At 45.6% G+C, this 20,044-nt stretch overlaps 1 protein-coding gene across 8 annotated transcripts in view; it reads right to left on the bottom strand.

The window, feature by feature from the left end:
* Positions 1–20,044, bottom strand: part of PAX5 (paired box 5) — a gene marked incomplete at both ends in the record, with an annotated part of 185,926 nt that overhangs the window by 150,305 nt on the left and 15,577 nt on the right. For 5 of the 8 annotated variants that reach the window (XM_081280521.1, XM_081280524.1, XM_081280523.1 and 2 more), the window contains 3 exons: positions 5,586–5,714; positions 9,396–9,460; positions 16,974–17,171. In XM_081280521.1, coding sequence (XP_081136647.1) covers positions 5,586–5,714; positions 9,396–9,460; positions 16,974–17,171 — 392 coding nt within the window. The remainder of the gene's footprint in view (positions 1–5,585; positions 5,715–9,395; positions 9,461–16,973; positions 17,172–20,044) is intronic. The other 3 variants (XM_081280525.1, XM_081280527.1, XM_081280528.1) reach the window with 2 other exon arrangements.

Here is a 20,044-nt window from a genome sequence, read left to right as displayed (position 1 = left end):
GAGGAAATATGAAGAGAGAGAAAAAGAGAGAAGAGGAGGAATGTGCACATGGCGGGGGTGAGGGTGTGGGTGGTGGGGTTCAATAAACAGAATACAGTCAGATAACAGAATGAGATGTACCCCAACAAAAGACATGGGAGAAACACAAGAACAGAGGAGACAGGTAGCCCTAGAAAGAGGGACGCAGAAAGGACTGACGGGAGCCCCCAGCCAAATGCCCCCAAACTTCCCCCATGGTGATCTCATTGGACTTGGCTTCTTTCTAGAGAATTGGTTACTTCTGAGTTCTGGCTGCCCTTCTGTGCCCTCCTGAGACAGAGGGCAGTCTCTGTCCAGAAGGCTGGAAATCCCACTTGCAACATACCCCTACTGCCCCACAGAAGCTTCTGGCCCCCACAATCCACGCTGGTGCTGGATGGGTCAGCTCTCTGAACTGGTGAAAGGGATTCTCACTCCACTGACCTTGGTGTGTTCAGAGCCTTTCAAGTTCTGGGGGAGGAGGAGAAAGGAGGCCCAGAGGACCTGAATGGGGGCCCTGAGACAGGCGGGAGGAGGCCTCATCAGAGATCAAAGGCCCAGGAAGCAGCAGAGGGTCTGAGGCTGCCCTTTCACCCATGGCCGCTATTCACAGGCCTGCCTGCTCTGCCAAGCCCAGCCCCACTACCACTTCTCTGGCCTTCCGGAGAGGGAGGGACCTCCTCCTCCAGCCTAAGCCCCAGCCAGGCAGGATTCCTGAGGCCAGTGCCCCCACTGCCTCCGTGAAAGCTCTCAGCTCAGACCAACCAAGAGATGAGGACACCCCCCTCCCCTGGGTGGAACACCAGCCTGACCCTCAGCACTTCCTGCAAGCCTCCTGAGCATCTCTGTGAGCCAGGCCTATCCTGGGGACTGGGGTGGGCACAGAAATGCGTGACATGGGCCCCTGCTGAGTCACAGCCACAGGCACAGAAGACTCAAAGCCAGAGACAGAAGGGAAACAAATGGGAAAAACCACTCAGACACAAGCACAGTTGACAGAAGCAGGCTGTCGCAGGCCCCAAAAGTCACAGCGTCCAAACCAGGAGGCCTTCTTTGACTCTTTTGCCTCTCATGTGGTCAGCCCCTGCTCATACATCCAGTGACAGGGAACTCACCACCTTTTCACGATAACACTCCCTTCCTTGGCTCAGCCTGGCTGTGGTCCAAAAGCTCTAAGTGGCTCTCAGCCATCTTCTACCTCCCTTAGTTTCCTCTAACCATCCCGCTCTGCCTTCAGAGGTCACAGGGACCTAATAATATGTTTCCTCGGTCACTGAACAATTTGTGTGAGACAGATACTGGGCCACATCCCCAACTCTGGTCTTGGACGCATCCTGGGAAAAAAACCTAGAACTTCTAGTCTGAACTGACCCCTGTCAATCTGCTAACCTAATGATGTTCTAACTTGTTTTCACTACAGAACTCTTCACTCAAGCAGGGCTCTCTGTGGATTCCCCATGATTGAGGAGGCTGAAGCTCTCATTCACCCTCCTCGCTAATTCTGAGCCCTCTAAAGGCATGTGACTACTCCATTCCACCAAGGAGCATTTACTGAGTACCTATTATGTGTTCAATGTTGTCCAGTACAGTAGCCATTAGCCATTTGAGCACTTGAAATGTGTCCAGTACAACTGAGGGACTAAATTCTTTCATATTATTTAATTTTAATTACTTTTCATTTTAAAACAGAAGCCATGTAAAATATTTTCCCCACTAAACACAACTTTAGTGTTTTGATAGGACTTACTATATTTAACTTTCACTGTCAAGTGTTTAGCATCTAAATCGTGATGTGTTTTAAGTGTAAAATACATACCCTATTTCAAAGACCTAGCACAAAATAAAAGGGAAACCCTGTCGTATTATTTTTAATCTCATTACAAGTTAAAATGATAATATTTGGGATATATTGGACTAGATAAAATATATTATTAAAATTAATTCCACTCATTTGTTTTTACTGTTTTTATGTGGTCCCTAGATATTTTTAAATTACATGTATGACTTGCTCTCTATTTCTAGTAGTTGATGCTGAGCTAATCACTTTCATATCTACCCTGATATCCAAAACATCCAGCACAGCGCATGTTCCTTGAGTCTCTAAACCATCAAAACAATCTCTCCACTGCTTCCAGACTAAATGTTCAGGGACTGAGGTCATACCTGAGCCCCAAGCTCTCTTGCCCCCTCTCTCCCTTTCCAAGTCCTGCCCCACTGGTCCTTTTACTGGAGTCCCCATCTTGGCACAGATTGGAATACTCTCTCCTCCCTCTACCCAGCCCTCTGATGACACCTCCTAAGAGGAGTCTTTCTAGATCCTTGTGATCAAAATCAGCCCCTCTATGCCTTGCTCTGCCTCTCTGGTGTCACCTCACACACATTAGAGAGAATTTGGATTTTCAGTCATGACTGCCAGCTCACCTTCTGTGGTTGAACCCTATTCCCTCCCACCCCAACCCTGAGATCTGGGCAGGATCACAGCCCCAGGATATGACCACAGAGTAAAACCCAAATCTGGTTGGAGGTGACTATACACCATGGGCTGAGTGACTCCACCTTGCAAAGCCTCAGTCATCTCAGTCTGAGAAATGGGGAAGCACTCTGCTATCTTCCTCCTGGCTCTCTACTGCCTCTCTGTCTCCCCTAACACTCTTCTCTCAAGCTGCTGAGGGCTCCTGAGAAAACATGGACCCATCCTGGAAGCCAGTACTCACAAAGCCATGGCCTGTACCCTACCTAGGACAGCACCTAGGGTGCCTGGCTACTTCCCTGTTTCCCCAGTGGCTGGTTCTTACTTTCTCTGCTCTCTTCAAACTCCTCACCTCTGGGTCTCACCTTGCTACACTCTTGGTGGCATCCAACCTGCCAATGGTATCCTTTTGTCTTTGGTTTTTTTTTTTTTTTTTTTGGTACTGGGGATTAAATCCAAGGGTGCTCTACCATCAACATCCCCAGCATTTTTTTTTTCTTTTTTTTGAGACAGAGTCTCTAAGTTGCCCAGGCTGGCCTAACACTTGCAATCCTCTGCCTCAGCCTCCTGAGGAGCTAGGATTACAGGCTGCACCACTGCACCTAGCCACCCGCTTCTGCTTTAACTCTTCCCCCTTACACCATTCCTAGGCTCTGCCTGGCCCAGGCCAAGGAACAACGTTTTGCCAGATAATTCCAGAGGATGTCTACAGCTCCCAGGCTCCACCCAACTCCCCAGTCCACACCAGCTATGTGGCTTTGACACTGTGAGGGAGCTCCCTGGGGCCCTAGTTACCTCTTATAATAAAATGGGGGATTTCTGCCTTTTCATCCTCCCCTGGAACCAATGCAGGGATCCCGGGAGGTACAAGGGAAAGATGGGAAAGGACAGGGGGAGATCCCTGCAGCATTCCCCCCAGACACTTTCCTGATGTGAAGCAGAGCATTTCTGCCCACCTCTCTGCTCAACCATCTACCTTCTCAATGAGGCACAGCAAGAGTGAGGGGAAGGTTTTGGTTACTGCTTGGGTTCCTCACTTTTCCCAATTCTCTAAGCTTCCAGGACCCTCAAGTTATTCTCTCTTAGTTCATAGACCACAGGCTGGCCTTCCTCCAAAATCTTCCTGGGGATCAGGACTCTATGATAAATTTCAGAATTTAAGGACTGCAAAGACCATCCTATCTTGAATCTGATTCTTGATATTCTTGAACAGCAGCCAGCAAGGACCACTAAGTCTGCTTGCATACGGAGTACTCACTAGCTCTCTGTTATTCCCTGTAATCCCTAGACCGCTTTCATATGTACAAAGTTCTTTCTTACACTGAGCTGGAATTGCCTCTGCATCTGCCACACACTGGCCTGTGAGGCCACAAAACAAAGTCTCTTTCCTCTCTCTTTCCACATCAGCCCTTTAAATGTTTCAAGGCAATAATCCAGTCCTGCTTGTTCTGTTCTTTTTTTTGTGCCAAACATCTCTAGGGCCTTGAGGTATTCCTTGGGTGCCATACCCAGATCCCTCTCCACCCAGGCTATGCTCATCTGTCATTGTCCCTCTAAAGATCAATGTCGCAAATGGGCCACAGTCCTCAGAGAATGATCTGACCAGTACAGAGTAGTCAAGACTAATACTACCCACTTTCTGACCACTCTACACTATTTTAAGCAGCTTGAGAGACCAAACAGAGACCTGATTAGAGACCATTAGCCAACATAATTCTCAAACTTGGTAAAGCAATCTCCCCAAATCAGGAGCTGTCTGTTAGTAAACTGGAATTTTTTCCTTCTCCTAAACTCTCTGCCTGGACCCCCAACTTCAAGGAAGACTCCTACCCTCCAACCCTTCACCATGATCAAACACAGCCAGGCCCCAGCTGCTGCGAGTCTGGGTGACAGTGGAAGAAAAGATGATACCATCAACCCCATAAACCAACAGAGATGGCAGCCCCACTGCCTCCCACAGCAGCCAGCACAGCAACCCGCCGAGTTAAAGACTTCTGACATCTGCTTGGGAGTGTCTGGAGCAGGAGAAAGAGGTGAGGCAGGTGCCACAGGCCATGAATCATCCCCACATGCCCCACAGCTGCAGACAGAGGCCACAGGCCCGGCTCTACACTGCCTGGGGCACACAGACCACAAGCCAATCCACCGCTGGGCTGACTCAATTTTCTAGTTACAGATCTTAAGTACTTAGGCATGTGCTCCCCGAGAACATACATCCCTTACATGGCACCGAGAAAGGGAATTGTGTGGAGGAACAGAATAATTGAATCAAGATTTCTGTCACGCTGCTCTCAGGCCCTAGACCACAGCCTTTTTTTTTTTTTTTTTCTTTCCTGACTAAGGTTTTACAAATTCCCAGGGGGTCGTTTCAAACCAATTAATGTCAGCCAGTGCTGGCAGCCCATCCAGTGGAAGGAGATGAGGGTTAAGGTGGGCCCATGTCCAGCACGGAGACGGTCGGTTCCAGAGACCCAAGAACACTGAGGGTTTGAGGAAAAACCAACCGGGAAGATTGTCATCTTTGTAATCCCTATGAGGCCCCTGCACTCCTTCCTTCCAGGCCCAAGGGCATAGACGACATAGTTATTTGTTCCCTCCACACCCCACCTTCACCAGGCTGAAGGCCTTCTCCTCTGAAAAGTGTGCCCAGTCCCTCAGAGGACCTACCCATGCCCCTTCCACCCCTAGTCCCCTTCTCACTGTAAGACAGAGTGGTGGCTGCTTTGCCCAGCTCCCTGCTCTCTCCAAGGCTCCCACACACAGGGGTCATTGGTATTAAGCTCAGACCCTCCACACACAGGGTCCCTCAGGTATCATGTCTGCACATGCAGGGTCTTCCTAAAGGCCACAAATCTCAGGCCACCAGGGCTCTATCAGGCCAAGGCGTGAAGATGGGAAGAGATCAGCAAGGAACCCACAGTTCTAGCAGGGTGCCTGTCTGCCCCTCCTTGTCCCTGCATTAAGGACAAGGCCCTAGGAACTACAGCCCTCTGCAGTTAAGGGGATACTGAGCAGGCACCTTTGGTCCCACCCTCTCTGAGCACACCAAGCAGACCCCTCCGTCCCTCCCCGACAGGGCTGTGCTGCTGCCTCTTACCTTCATCTCTCTTGCGCTTGTTGGTGTCAGCGCTGGGGGACGTGATGCCCAGGATGCCACTGATGGAGTACGACGAGCCGGCTGAGTCCGTGCTCACCGAGGACACTTGTGTCACAGAGCCCGTGGACACTGCACAGAGGAAGAGGAGTAATCAGGGCCAGCAGAAGGCTGAGGGGCAGAGGGCACCAGTGCTGGCCTGTCACAAAGGCACTCACCATACATTAGGCTGGGTGCAACGGCAGGGGAGCAAGAGTTTTAGGCAGAGGACACTCGCCCCGTGGTACCACCATACAGGCTTTGGCTGTTTTGCCCAGGTTCTCTGCTGCTGGGGAGCTGAGGGGGTATATGGGCAGCAAAGAGGACTGTCCACACAAAAAAGAACAAAGGGACAGAGTAGAAAGGGAAGTTTAAGGATGGAGAAGAGAAAGAGGGCAGGTGGGGCCCACCATAGGCAGTGCTAAAAAAAGACCTCAAGCTAGTCCTCTTGGGTGTATTAACTCCCCGCTCACATAGCCACCCATGCACGGTGACATAAACACACACACATACACAGCCAACTGAACAGCAGGCCTCTAGGTCTTTTTATAGTTCCCTGCAGCATTTCCTTCTTCCAGTTTACCTAGATCTTATTTTTAACATTAATTATGACAATAACAGTCACTTATGTCTTCTGAGAACTGAAGGCATTATCACATTTAATTTGGAGAACAATCTTATAAGCTAAGTGATGTTATTTACCCCATTGGAAAGGTAAGGCAACCAAGACTCAGAGAAGACAAGTGACACATGCAAGGTCACAACAGAAAACAAGAGCCAGAGTGTCGACGGGAACCTGGAGACTAAAGTCTTAACTCCTGTAACTAATCTGCTCCTCAGTCATTGTTTTTTTAAAGAGAGAGAAAGAGAGAATTTTAATATTTATTTTTTAGTTTTTTGGCGGACACAACATCTTTGTTTGTATGTGGTGCTGAGGATCGAACCCGGGCCGCATGCATGCCAGGCGAGCACGCTACCGCTTGAGCCACATCCCCAGCCCTGCTCCTCAGTCATTAATAATGAAGAACCAACAATATGCCTCTCATTGATGCAACGCTTTCCATTTGATGACTGTGACAGCCCTGTTTATCCCAATTTATCCAATGAGGACACCAAGGCTCCACAAAGTGAAGGGATTCAAAGTCCTCTAGCTAATAAGCTGCAGCCCCTGGCCCCATCATAGCCTCAGGTCTATTCATTTAGAGTCTAGATTTCTCCTGCCCAGAAGTGGGAGGCAGAGGTCTGTCATTTGTGGCTGAGACCAGGTCTCAAAGACCCAAAGGATAAGAATGAGGGGAGAGGAGACTTCTGTGCAAATTTCTCATGGACTCCAGGCCCTCCCAGAGCCCAGGGAGAGACCTGTCCTCCCGTGGGCCCTCTCCAACTCCACAGCTGAGTTTCCATTTCCGCCTGGCTCCCTACAACCTACAGACCAATCTTAGGCATTTCGTTAGGCTATAACCAGCTGGAGGAAGGAGGAGCTGCTGCCTCTGGCTCTGAAGTGTAGAAAATGACCAGAAGTAGTGGTGACCCCACAAAGAGCCGTCCCTTTCTTTGGAGGGGCTCCAGCTCCTTGCTCCTACAAACCCAGAGGGACAGTGCCTTTCTTCCCATGTTTGCGTTTGATTTTAGATCTTCCTTAAGAGACTCAGAAGTAGAAATTGTTAACTTCTCTTTTCCTTCACCAAAAAAACTCCTCAAAACAGGTTTATGCAAATCTCACAACCTTTTCTGTATTAAGGTGCAAAGAACAGAGAAGGAAAGAGGATCCCAGGTCACTTGATACTTATAAGCCACTCTCACTAGGTGACAGAGTAGATGACATTTGATTCAGGATTTTGTGACTGCAGGAGGTGTAAAAGATCCAGATTCCAAACAATTACAAACTGTTATGAAATTATTAAAGAGGTGACTATGAAAAAAAAAAAAAAAGATCCAGATTCCAGTTCTGCCTCCACCCCTTCCTGGCAACAAGATCTCTGGCTAATTATTCAATCTCTCTAAGCTGCAGTTTCCTCCCTGCTCAGTAACTTTCTAAACCATAAAGGGCTGTATGCACAGGAGTTGCAGTTTTATAAAAATGTCTGGGACAAACCATTCTGCTGACCTATAGCAAAATTATTCCTCTAAACCTATTGAAAGAATATTATCAGTTACAACTTGTTTGATTTGCATTGCTTTGCAACCTGAAACGGTTAAAGCCACAAGTGAAATCTTTTCTTGTTTTTTGATTTTTGTGGTACTGAGGATTGAACCCAGGGATGCTTAATCACTGAGCCACATCCCCAGCCTTTTTAAAAATATTTTATCTAGAGACAAGGTCTCTCTGAGTTGCTTCGGGACTCTCTAAGTTGCTGAGGCTGACTTTGAACTCATGATCCTCCTGCCTCAGCCTCCCGAGCCAGTGGGATTATAGGCATGTGCCATCACCCCCAGCCACAAGTGAAATCTCATCCACCAACATCCCTCTACCCCAGAAGCTGCCCTCAACCCTCTCAGAACAGCCCAGCAGAGTTGGCAGTTCCCTGCTCTCCTGACACCCATACCTTTTTATTGGGCTTCATCTCTGTTTTGCAAACTTCTCTCCATTACATTCTCCCATTGAGAAGCCCTCAAAAATAGGGGGTTTTATCCTGCCTCAAGTGTAGCATTAATGGTGACAAACACTTTCTGGAGGTATTACTAAGAGAAGAATTATCTCAAGGCAGGGAGGAATTCTTTCTTACCTTTATCCAAAGAGACAACCTAGGAGGATCGGAGACCTTGGAGAACACCTGGTTTATGTCCTCCAGTGAGGAAACAGGTTCAGCGAGGTGAAGGGACTTTCACAGCTCACTGGGTGAGTTATTGACAGAATTGGAACTATAAGCCAGGACTCTGTGGTTCCCCATCGCCACAGGGAAGTCCAGGTTTTCAGGTAAAGAAGGACTGACAGTGATGAGGGCATAGAAAGGTAGCTCAGTTTAGATGTGACTTTGCAGAACTCACAGGGACTGTGAACTCTCAGGGCTTGCTGGATGGTCACCCACTTTCTTACAGTAAAGCAACTTTCCTCCAGCTAGAGAGAGGTGTTTCTTTTGTCCAGAGTGGAGAAATAATACCTTAAAGGGACAAGTCATTTTCAACTTGTCCGTGAATCAAAAGCCAGGGAATGTGTGAACTCTTGAGTAGTAGGAATAGAACTCTGCCCTCAGAAGGTCATGGTCACTCTCAGACTTCACCCGTGAGCACCCGAAGCCCCACCCACAGGCCTGGAGAGTTCATAGAGTACATGAGATCGAAGCAAGAGCAAGAGCGAGAGAAAGAAAGTTTGGGAAGTTTTGCTACATCTTCACTCAAGACTGCAAGTGCACAAAGAATTGTAGAAGGGCTGGTTGATAGAAGAAAAAAACACATTCAAAACTACTTACTGACTAATGATGCAGAAAATGTTATGAATAAGTATCCCTTTCTTGATTTATTACTTTAATTATCTGACATTCTATAGACCCCCATTAGTGGATTTTTTTTTTTTGGCTTAGATTTCAATTTTCTGTCTCATGGTGAAAGCTATTTATCATAATAATCAGTAAAATTCAAAACCTTTTAGCAGTATTTATAAAATTCATTTACCAGGTTCAGCCCTTGGAGAATGACAAAGAAAGCGCATTAGTACGAGTGCCGAAGTGTTTTATGCAGAATTATCTGTCCATAAGAATGATTAAAAGTTCTTTAGAATATTTGGAGCCCATTAGATTTTCAAAAAAAAAATTTTTTTTTTTTTAAAGTTCTTACCTATGCTGTGACTGGAAGCCGGGACAGGCTGGTTGGGGGGCTGCTGAACTTTTGTCCGGATGATCCTGTGGCAGTTGGGAAAAAACAAATGGCTATTTACCATCAGGAAGGGAAAAGGCTTCAACCATCTATGCACAGACAAACAGAAAACCCAGACTCAAACTGGGACACAGGGACAGAGGTGGGGGGAGATTAAGAACCCAGGTTGGGAGTTAGGAGTTGGAAGAATTATGGACTATGCCTAACTCAGCTCCTATATTACTGGTTGTCTTTAGATAACCTGCACCCACTCTCTGAGCCCTGAGTACTTCTTCTGAAGAATGGGGACACTGTGTTCACATTACAGGTAGGCATTCCTCTCTCCTGCTCCAGCCCCATAAGGGACTCCCTGAATGACTTTAGGGAGTTTTTTTCATCCCCTGGACCTCAGCCTTCTATCCAGGGAATGAAGGAACCAAACCACGCAGCCTCACTGTCCTCAAGGAACTCTCTTAGCTGGTTTCTCTGCCCTAGAGAGCCCATAAGCAAGATTAATACCCCTACCAACTGGAAACTTCCAAGGGAGGAGACATATGTGTTGCTCAGAAATGAAAGAAGGTTAAAGTGCTACCAAGAGACAGCACTTGGGTTTAGTTTTGCTACAAGGAAAGCAGCCTGGTACAAAGCCTCATTGAAAGGATCCACAGGGCTGGGAGTCAGGGGCGTCCTGCCCTGTCTTTCCAGAGAGCTTGCTTTAGTTCTCATATGAACTTGATGGTGACCTTGATCAAGTCCATTCCATCTTGAGTCTCAATATGATGAAGGAATTGGAACAGACCATTCTTTGCTTATTTTAAGTAGTCAAATCCTTTTTGGAAAGAAACATAAAATAAAATTTACCCAAAACCCAGTGTATAAAAGCAATACTGACTGCCCTTTGCCCCCTGGAAGTTCTGATGTTCTTCTACAGAACCTTGGGCTCCAGGAAGCCTAGATGACAAGCCTCCAACTGGGACAACACATAGGACCCCCAGAAGATAAACAAGCCCAAAACATCTTTGAGCACAGAACAGAGCCAAACAAGAAGTCCCTTTGGGATCTATAAGAAACTTTCTTCCTGGCATTTGGCAGAAAGGTGCACCATAATAAAATGTTCAACTTCTTGGGAAAAGTTCTATTTCCACCTCAAGCTATTCCTGTCTTTTTTTTTTTTTTTCAATGTGATCCTCCTGCCTCAGCCTCCTGAGTAGCTGGGATTCCAGACATGTACTATCACACCCTGTAAACTATTCCCTTTAAAAAGGACATTTATTAGAGGTTTGCCTTATTATAAAAGAAATCATATGTGTTCATTGTAGACTATTTGATCAGCTTAGAAAAGTGTAAAGAAGACATCCCAAATCACATTTCGGTGTATTTCCTTTATTACGACTTTTCTGTGCATATTTAAAAATAACCATTTTATCTTTATCAGGTTTAAACCACATACATACACAGTTTTATATCCTGTTCTTTTTAAGCTACATTCTATGAGAAGTTCTCCCACATGCCTGACCATTATATCTGGATTCATTTCAATGCTGCGCTGGGTCCCCAACTTATGTAAGTGAAGGACTGAAGAACAGCAGGTGCCTCCCCTGTCTCTCCTTAGCCACCACCCCCACACACACACACAGTAGGCTCTGCCTTCCGGGGTCACCAGGGTATGCATGTCTTCAGGTGGTAACCTAGAATGGACTTTTCCATTCACCCTACAGCCTACAGCCTAGCCTCAGGTCCTCTGCCACCCTGGCCACGGGAGTGCAACAAAGAGCCTTCTGGGATTTTTTTTTTCTTAATTCTTTTTTGTAGGCACCAGGGATGGATGGAACCAAAGGCCTTGCATATGGTAGGCAAGCACTCTATCACTAAGCTACCCACCCATTCACTTTTATTTTATTTGGAGATAGAGTCTCACTAAGTTATCCAGGCTATCCCTTGAACTTGTGGTCCTCCTACCTCAGCCTCCTGAGCAGCTGGCATCTCAGGCATGCACCACAGCTCCCTCTGCCCTTTTTGATGGGTCAGCTTAAGCTCTGCCTCAAATATATTCAGAGTGTGTGCTTATTTATTTTTTTTCTACAATATTCAAATCACTTACTCTAAGCAAACAGAGTGACTGGTACAAAGACCGGGGAGAAAGGCAGTCTTTTTGACCACCTGGAATTATGCTGGCATCTGATCTAATTTTTACATTTTGTGTATGTCACCTTCTCTGTGTGTGTGTTTCTACAGAGATACAGCTATACTGGTGAATATGTGGATACACCAGATATGAATATAATCATCTACATAGTAAATATGTGGTAAAATACTTCATAACTAATTGCACATAAGTAAAACAAAGAAAAATCACATTTTCCTCCTTTTTCTTTTCAAATAGTTCTAGATCACGGGTAACGCCTCATCAATTTTCATAAATTGTTGATAGGCAGCTGCAGCATAGTGATCAAGTATCCAGCTCCAGAACCAAATTACTAGAGTTTGAATCCCAGCCTTGCAATTTACCAGCCCACATGACTTTGGGTAAATTACTTCACTTCTATGCCTCAGTTTCTTCATCTGCAAAATGGGACTAAGAATCATTCCTACCTCCTAGGGTTAGGGTTAGGATTGAATTAATTAACTACTTAGAAGTGGCTGCTCCATAGCAAATGCTCAATAAACATTAGGGGTTATTATTCTCAGTGGTGTCTTCATGAAGATTAAAGAGAAGGCTTAACCTTAAAAATGTTCATGTTTCACACTTGCCTTAAAAAGCACATGGGATCCCCTTGAGAAGGAGCAGGGAGAAGAGCCTTTCTATACTATTTTTAAGGCTGTAATGGTGCTTTATAAGGAATTCTACAATTACAGGACACTCTCCAAAGCTGCTCCCAGGGATGAGAGATTTTGCCCATCTGCTTGTAGCAGCCACCAAGTAAAAGTGAAGATCGTCCTCTTCCCTTGGAAAGAAATGATAGTGGGAAGAAAAATACCAAATGTATCCAAGCTATTCTAAAAATCATTAAAATTTTTAAAATTATATGCTGTCATCAAGACCTGTCCCAATGGGAGTTCACTAGGACTTTTTCTGAACCCAAGACATTTGGGACTAATTGGCAGCCAACACTAAAAGGAATATCCTTGGACCGGGGTGTGACTCAGTGGCAGAGAACTTGCCTAGCATCCACAAGGCCCTTGGTTAAAAAGGAGAGCATATCCTTATGTTGCTGCAGAGCATTTGACTGTGTGACTGTGACCCTGGATTCATAGGAATGTCCTTTGGTCCAACAGAGAAGACAGCTCAGCAATCAATCTCTTCCTAGATGAAGAAACTAAAGTCCAGAGTGCTCAAGTGACTTGCCCAGTGTCACACAGTAAGTCAGCTCAGGCTTCCATCCCTCAGGACACAGTTGACGGAAGTAGTCCTACTGTCAAATACCTCCCATACGAGGCATAAAGCCTATTTGAATTCAAAATCGATTTAGAATTTGAAGACTAAAACTTCAAGAGAGCTTACATCTTATAGGCACTTTAGGATCCCCTTTCTACATCGGTCCCCTTACTTTGAAAAGCTTACAAAATTACACTGAAAAAAAATCAAGGTGCCTTGAAAAGGAGATGGGGCTGCAGAAACACCCCCATCCATGGCCCTAATGGAACTGTCATCAGTGCAGAAAGAAGCATGGGCCATCAGCTGTGTAGAGCAACCAGAAACCTCAGTCCAGCTGGCCAAGCGGGAAGGGGCCCATTGGTGGCACCTTTGCCTGCAGCTGATGTGAAGAAGAAAGGGACACTGGGAGAGCAATCTCAGAAGACTTGTTGCCACAGGTAGGATGAAAAGTGGAATGAACCAAGTGTCACCCCGGGCTGCCTCCGCCCCTTACATGGTATTTTTGTTTTTATTTTAATTAGTTGCTGATACGACTGAGTTGTGAGCTTTGCCATAAATCCCTGATTTCAAGTTTCTCTTGAAAAATTAGAACACCCGGCAATGGGAACCTCCCCCATTCTCACATTGGTTATCCCTCTTAACTGGGAATGTCACTAGTTGTCCCCACTACTTGGCCTCTGATTTAGAGCCACAGGATTGAAACAGAAGAAGGAAGACCCCATTCCACCCACTATTTGGGTCAGCTCTGGGACAGCCACCTTCAGATGAACTCAGGCTGGATTCCAAGAAACCCCAGGCAGGCACAATGATCCCAGCACACAATGATCCATAAGAAGTCAAATGAACAAGGTGATTTGTGTCCCTGGAAATTTCCCAGAAGCCTAGCAGAATTTGTTCAGTGTTGCCGAACCCCATGTCAGTCACGTTTCCTGGAGTTGGTCCCGAGACAGCAGAAAGGCACACACTTCAATGGGTGAACAGTGGAGAGGACCCTCTAGCCATCAAAGTAGCTATAAATGAAGCCACCACTGTCTCCACAGACACTTGAAAGAGACAATGGTGAGAAGTTGCCCCCAGGGAGGCAGGGGCAGTGAGAGAACTGGGGACCCTCTTATAGGGTGACATGTGACATTTGTGAAGCAGATATTTAGAAGTTGCACCCATTTGAATGTAAAGGGAGTTTTCCTTCATATGGAAAATAAAACCGATGCTGCCGCCAGGTTTTCCTGTGAGGGAAGAGTGGGGTAGTCAGCATGAGATTGTCCCACACTTAATGAGTTCCCGCTAAAGAGTGCAGTGAGGACCCAGAATGCTCCCCGAAGGGAGTATCAGAAAAGGTTATGAATAGAGGGATCTGGAAGACAGTCAGCCAAACAGCTGGCTGCAAGGCTAGAAATGGAGTAGGAGTGACTGTTACCCCTCCTTGCCTCTTTTCTTATGGATCCTCAGTTCTGTCACTTGCAGAATCCTACAGGACAGTAACAGAAAGAGACCTGCCCTCCTTTTACTATCCATCTCTATCTCAGGGTCAACTTTCCCTGCCACCCACACCTAGGACTCAGTTTCTCTACCTGCTGCAGATGTAACAGCAGCGTAGAGGCACCACCAGCTGGCCAAAAAGCTATGGACCAGAATTCCAGGAGGCCCCTAAGGTTTGGCATGGCTTCAGCAACCAGCATTAGACCTCTTCTAGCCCAGCTCCAGACACAAAGCATCAGCTGATAGGTCCCCCTTTCCTCTGCCACATCTGAAACCATTGCTCTCTTTGCTCTATAAGTTTCTTTCAAATAACTTATTTTTTAACTTAACTTTAATACATCCATTGGTGGGAAAAAGTTCAAAGTTCACAAGATCACTGGTTTGGTAGGCCAGTTTATTTTTCTAAAATACATGAAGATAAATTAATCACAAGTCAGGTTTTTTTTTTTTTTTTTTTTTTCCTGGTACTGGGGATTGAACTCAGGGGCACTCAACCACTGAGCCACATCCCCAGCCCTATTTTGTATTTCATTTAGACAGGGTCTCACTGAGTTGCTAAGCACCTCACCATGGCTGAGGCTGGCTTTGAACTTGCCATCCTCCTGTCTCAGCCTCTCGAGCTACTGGGATTACAGGCATGCGCCACTGCGCCAGGCACAAGTCAGTTTTTATCCTTGCATTACAGAGGATCTAAACCAGAGCCTTGTAAGTGGGTTATGCTTGAAATGAGTTGCTACTGTTTAAAAACATAGATTTCACACACAGGAATACATACATGGACACAAATACACACAGGTCCTAGTTTCTGACTTTTCTTGAAGAATGGAAAAAATCTGGCAAACATTTCCGGCAGAATTTATCTGGAGCTGAGAAGCAACTGCCCCTCTAATAAGGCTTGAGCTATCTTGATTGACACAGGTCCTACCACTCCCTACAGCCTGCTGCCTGACCTGCTTTCCTCGATACACTATCTGCCTGACCCCACATAAAGCATTAGAGTTTGTGACCCCCATGGTCCACCTAAAGTCATCTCATGAACCACCTAATTATATGTATACCCTGCGCTGAGAAACCTGTGGCCTCCGGAACCTGATCACGGATGTGGCTCATGTCCCTCTCCAGAGCAGGCCACCTGCTCCAACATTGCTTTAGGTGCATGTGCCACCACATCTGTGCTTTTGGAGGCCCAGAATAAAAGTCATGATGCTTTCTGTGTCATGGAAATCCTGCAACCAGCCAGAAGTAAGGAACTCACAAAACACACTGGAGTCCCTCATAATACAGGAGAAGAACAGGCGTTCTCCCCACCCACCACCCGCCCAGTCACTGCTACTTCCACAGTGACTTTGTCTAGGCCATCCAGACTTGTAAGAGGACATCAGAACTCTGGCCTGGATGAGGTGGCCTTCTAGAACAGAGACGAAGAAGCTAAGTGCCCCACTCCCCCCTCTCTCCGCACCATACAGGATGTCAGGGTCTTGGCAAAGGTTTGCAGAGAGAAGGAAAAGAGGCTAAGAGTTTATGAACCAGTGGGACTTGAAATGTCAACACAGTGATTCTGTGCATTTGAGTCATCACAGAGGAATGGCTGTCAGGAGCAGAGGGGACCTCAAGAGACATTCCAGTCCACCTCTTTCTGCCAGGGGTGAGGGGGTCCTCTATGTCCAGACAGTCTGATCTTGGAGAAATGAAAACTGTTCAAGTTTGGTCTGCTGGTTTCCTCTTTCTTGATGGAGCTTAGAGAACAATCATTTATGTTTATCTCACAACTTCATCCCTAATGCTATTGGTTCATATGGAGTTGAGACTGCACCCTCTATGATAGAAGACTTTCTTCCAGAAATTAATTTTTAGGGCTGGGGATATAGCTCAAGAGTGGAGCACTTTCCTAGTATGCATGAGGCCTCAGGTTGGATTCCCAGAAATGCAAAATAAATAAGCAATTTTATTCTTAATTGGTGTTCCGACAGCATCATTCAACATTGTTTGGATCAGTCTAGGGAAGTGAGGGAGCCATTGTGGTTCCCAGGACAATGTTGGGCCTGGCACCTTGGTGTGTGGTTCCCTGTCTCCACGAGCGAGAGATGGGGGAGTTTAGGAGAGGGCAGTCCTCTCACACCAGAGCATCCTAGCACCCTGGACCTCATCCTTGCAGATGAAAGACACACCTCAGAGCCACGAGGGCCCTGGGCTCCAGAGAAAGCAAGAGTCTGTTGAGATCCCACTTGAGTTGCTGGCAGAGAAGCAATGACAAACCAAGTCTCCCAACTCCAAGTGAGAGCCCTGCTTCCCATACTCACTTGCCCAACCTCTGCCTTTACCGAAGGCAGGATTTTCTTTCTGGGAACCTCCAAGATGGACAAGTGCAAAGACCTTGGGCCTTCGCTGGCAAGGACAGGGACACTTGTGGAGCCCTCATCAGGACAATTCACCGCAAAGTACTCCACACAGATAAATGATAAAGAGAATGATAAAAGTTACTCTGGACTCAGAAAATTCTCAAGCAGTCAAGCTATTGGCCAAGCATTCCTGTCGACTTTGAAGAGAAGGAACAAAGACCAGCAGCCCCCAACTTGGACCTCTTGTCCACTAACCCCTAAGGGTCCTTGATAAAAAGAGAGACAAGATCTTCAGAGAAGATATACATCGAAACTCCAGGACCCATGCATCCAGATCCCAGCCCCCAGCAGCAGCAGCCCCCTCACCTGTTGATGGAACTGACACTGGGCACCGTGTCATTGTCACACACTCGCTCCGCCAGCAGCCGGTCCCTGATCTCCCAGGCAAACATGGTGGGATTTTGGCGTTTGTACTCAGCGATTTTTTCTACCACTTTGGGCGTGGCAACCTTTGGTTTGGATCCTCCAATCACCCCAGGCTTGATGCTTCCTGTCTCATAATACCTAGGACCCAAGGAGAAAGGAGCTTAGTCATGAGGAACCAGTAAACTGGATGAACATTGGAAATGTTCTGAACCCAGAGGTGCTGTGAATGTAAACTACAAATCAGATTTTTTAAAATTTAGTGCCAAAAAAATATAAACTATCTTACTAGTAACGTTTATATTGGTTATATGTTGAAGTGATAGTTTTAATGTTAGGATAAATAAAATATGTAATTAAAATTAGTTATACTCATTTCTTTTTACTTCTCTTAATGTGCTATTAGAAAATTTTTAAATTGCAATTTAAAACTTTTAACTTTCTCACATGATATTCTATTAGACAGCGCTAGCAGGATGCTAAATATTAACAAAATGATTTGGCATTCATGTTTCAATTTACAGTTTTCAAAAATTCTTTCAAGTCAGTTTTCCCAATTGATTCTCCACAGTTCTAAGCACATCATTCATTTTGAATGAATGAATGAGTAAATGAATAAATGAATGAAAAGGTGCCCTCTATGGTATAAAATGGAAATTCAAAGAATTTAAATGGCTTCCTTGGGGCCACTGAAGATCAAGTGGCCAAGCCTCTTGAGCTAAAAATTTTCCCAGAAAAGTGGTTTATACCTTTGATTTTCCATTTCTCCCATCCACCAGCAGAATCTCCAGCATGCTGTAAAACTGTCCCCTAAAATGCAACTTATTTTTCCATAAGAGAAAAACACTAGCCCTGGTGTAAAATTAAAAGGAGTGTTGGATTCCAGAATTAACTGGAAATGTGTGTTGGAAATCAAAACCCAAGCAATCAGAAAAACCAACCACGAGTCTCGGCAGCTCTTCTAGGGGCCTCCGCTGAGGTAAATGGCTGTTTCTAAGGACATTTCCATGCTATCAGCTTTTCCTCGTTAACGCAAATAGGATGTCAGGGTTTTACAGTAAAACCGAGACCAGGGAGAAGAGTGCCATGAAAGATCATTTCAGGGAAAAAAATGACTTGATTCTTTTTCTGAATCTGAGCCGTCACTGGATGTCTCTCTCAATATTTACAGAGGAATTTTTGACTTCCTCTTCTGAAGGAGATTATCTTGCAGTTGAATTTTTTTTTTTAACCAAAAGACATTTTAGAAACAACTACTAATTTTTAAACCTAACCAGAGTTTATAAGAGGTAAGGGAACCAGATGATTCTGGGATAGGTAAAAGTGTTATCCAGGAACAAAGGCAACGTTTATAGAGATGCTGACATTCTCAGCCTGGGTAAGTCTGTTTAGGGCTAAGTTAGTGAATAATTCTAGATTAGAAGAAATAATTTGAGAGCAATAATGTAGAAGTGCAAAGTCAATTTTTCACTGAGAAGAGTTATTTACAAATTTTGACCATAAGAAAAACTCAACCTACCCTCCCTCTTTCTGAGAAATTGCTGAAAGCAATTTTCTACATAATTTGCTAAAATATTTTTATTATTCACGACAGCGTTTTTAAAAATCTTAGGTTTTTTTTTTCCACAAGCCTAAATCTAAGCACATAACAACCCTATAATGTCCAAGTGTCCCCTCAATTTTACCATAAAAAGTGAATTTTTACTTATGACACTTGTTATTTAGGCACAACACTCTAAAGTTTACAGGGCTCTTCTTCAAATTATCACGCCAATCTTTGAAGCCAGTGGGGTTTAAAGAAGGGAAAATAAATGATCAGAAGACTAAGCAACGAGCCCAAATCCATCTGGAAGTTGGAGGCAGCTGCAGCCTTCAAACCTTACTTTGAATCCAGTGCTCTTCTGCTAGAGCAAACTGCTGCTTTGGTTAAAAATTTGTAAAATAATAATAACAATGATTCTTTGCAATTGTAGACAGCTTTACTATATACCAAGCATTTTCACCCACATCTTTCATTCACTCGCTGCTTGTCTAGCGCCTGTTAGGACAGGGATGGTCTCAGGGCAAGGGTTACCAACCCTGTGCTGCATCTTCAAAATATGTTAGTTGAATGGGTCTACACCATTCACATAGCAACTCAGAAGGCAGCAGGATAAAGTTCCCCACTTACTTGGCTGGTGGGTGGCAGCACTCAGGACTCCGCTGCCATCCCACCTGAGCGGTGCCAACTGTGGGAGGCTGTGGTCTTGACACAAGAGGTCTCTGTCTTCCTTTTGACTGACACATGGGCCAGGCACTTAGAAGGCAACACTGACATTGTTGAAACCCCAACTCGCAACTGTGTCAAGTGAGGATTCAGACTTAATAACCATCCTTTCATCTCAGCAAAACAGCCGTGCAGCCCTTTGGCTTACAGACAAAAGATGAACGGCAGTCACCAACACACAGTGTCCTTCCGTGCAGAGAGTGTTAGTCTGGGAGTCAAGAGGTGTAGGTGCCTGTCAGCTGCTCTGACACTAACTCGCTGTGTGATCTTGGCCAACTCACTTAGCCTCTCTAGGCTTCAGTTATCCCTTTTTTTGTTAGAGGGTGGTTTTCTTATAAAATAGACGGAGGATGTTTATCCTACTTGCAGGGTTGTTGTGAAAACAGAAATACAGAATGGTTACAAGACATCTTTGCAAAATAAAATAAAAAGCGTCGGCTGAGGATTAAAGTCCTGTATAAAATGTTTATTTTTTGCTGTATAACAACACATCACCCGATTCCAAATAGCCTGAACCTCCCAACCAAGATCCAGTGGGAAAGGACAACAGCTGAGCTCAGGGTAGATTTAAACTTGGCCTCACATGCCACTGGGCTGTGCCTCTCCAGCCTTTAGCAATCTTGAGATCTAGACTGACTGCCCACACTTCTAGAAGACTGCCCGCCTTCCTGGGGGGAAAGGGGTCTCTGCCTGCCCCAGTTACTTTGCCTACTTTTCCATGCAACCTCTGAAGAGCACAGCTACCACA

Source organism: Spermophilus citellus (genome assembly GCF_964194105.1).
Source record: "Spermophilus citellus genome assembly, chromosome: 2".
Taxonomy (NCBI): Eukaryota; Metazoa; Chordata; class Mammalia; order Rodentia; family Sciuridae; genus Spermophilus; species Spermophilus citellus.
The sequence above is the reverse complement of the archived record's forward strand: the minus strand, read 5'-3'. Positions and strand labels throughout refer to the sequence as shown.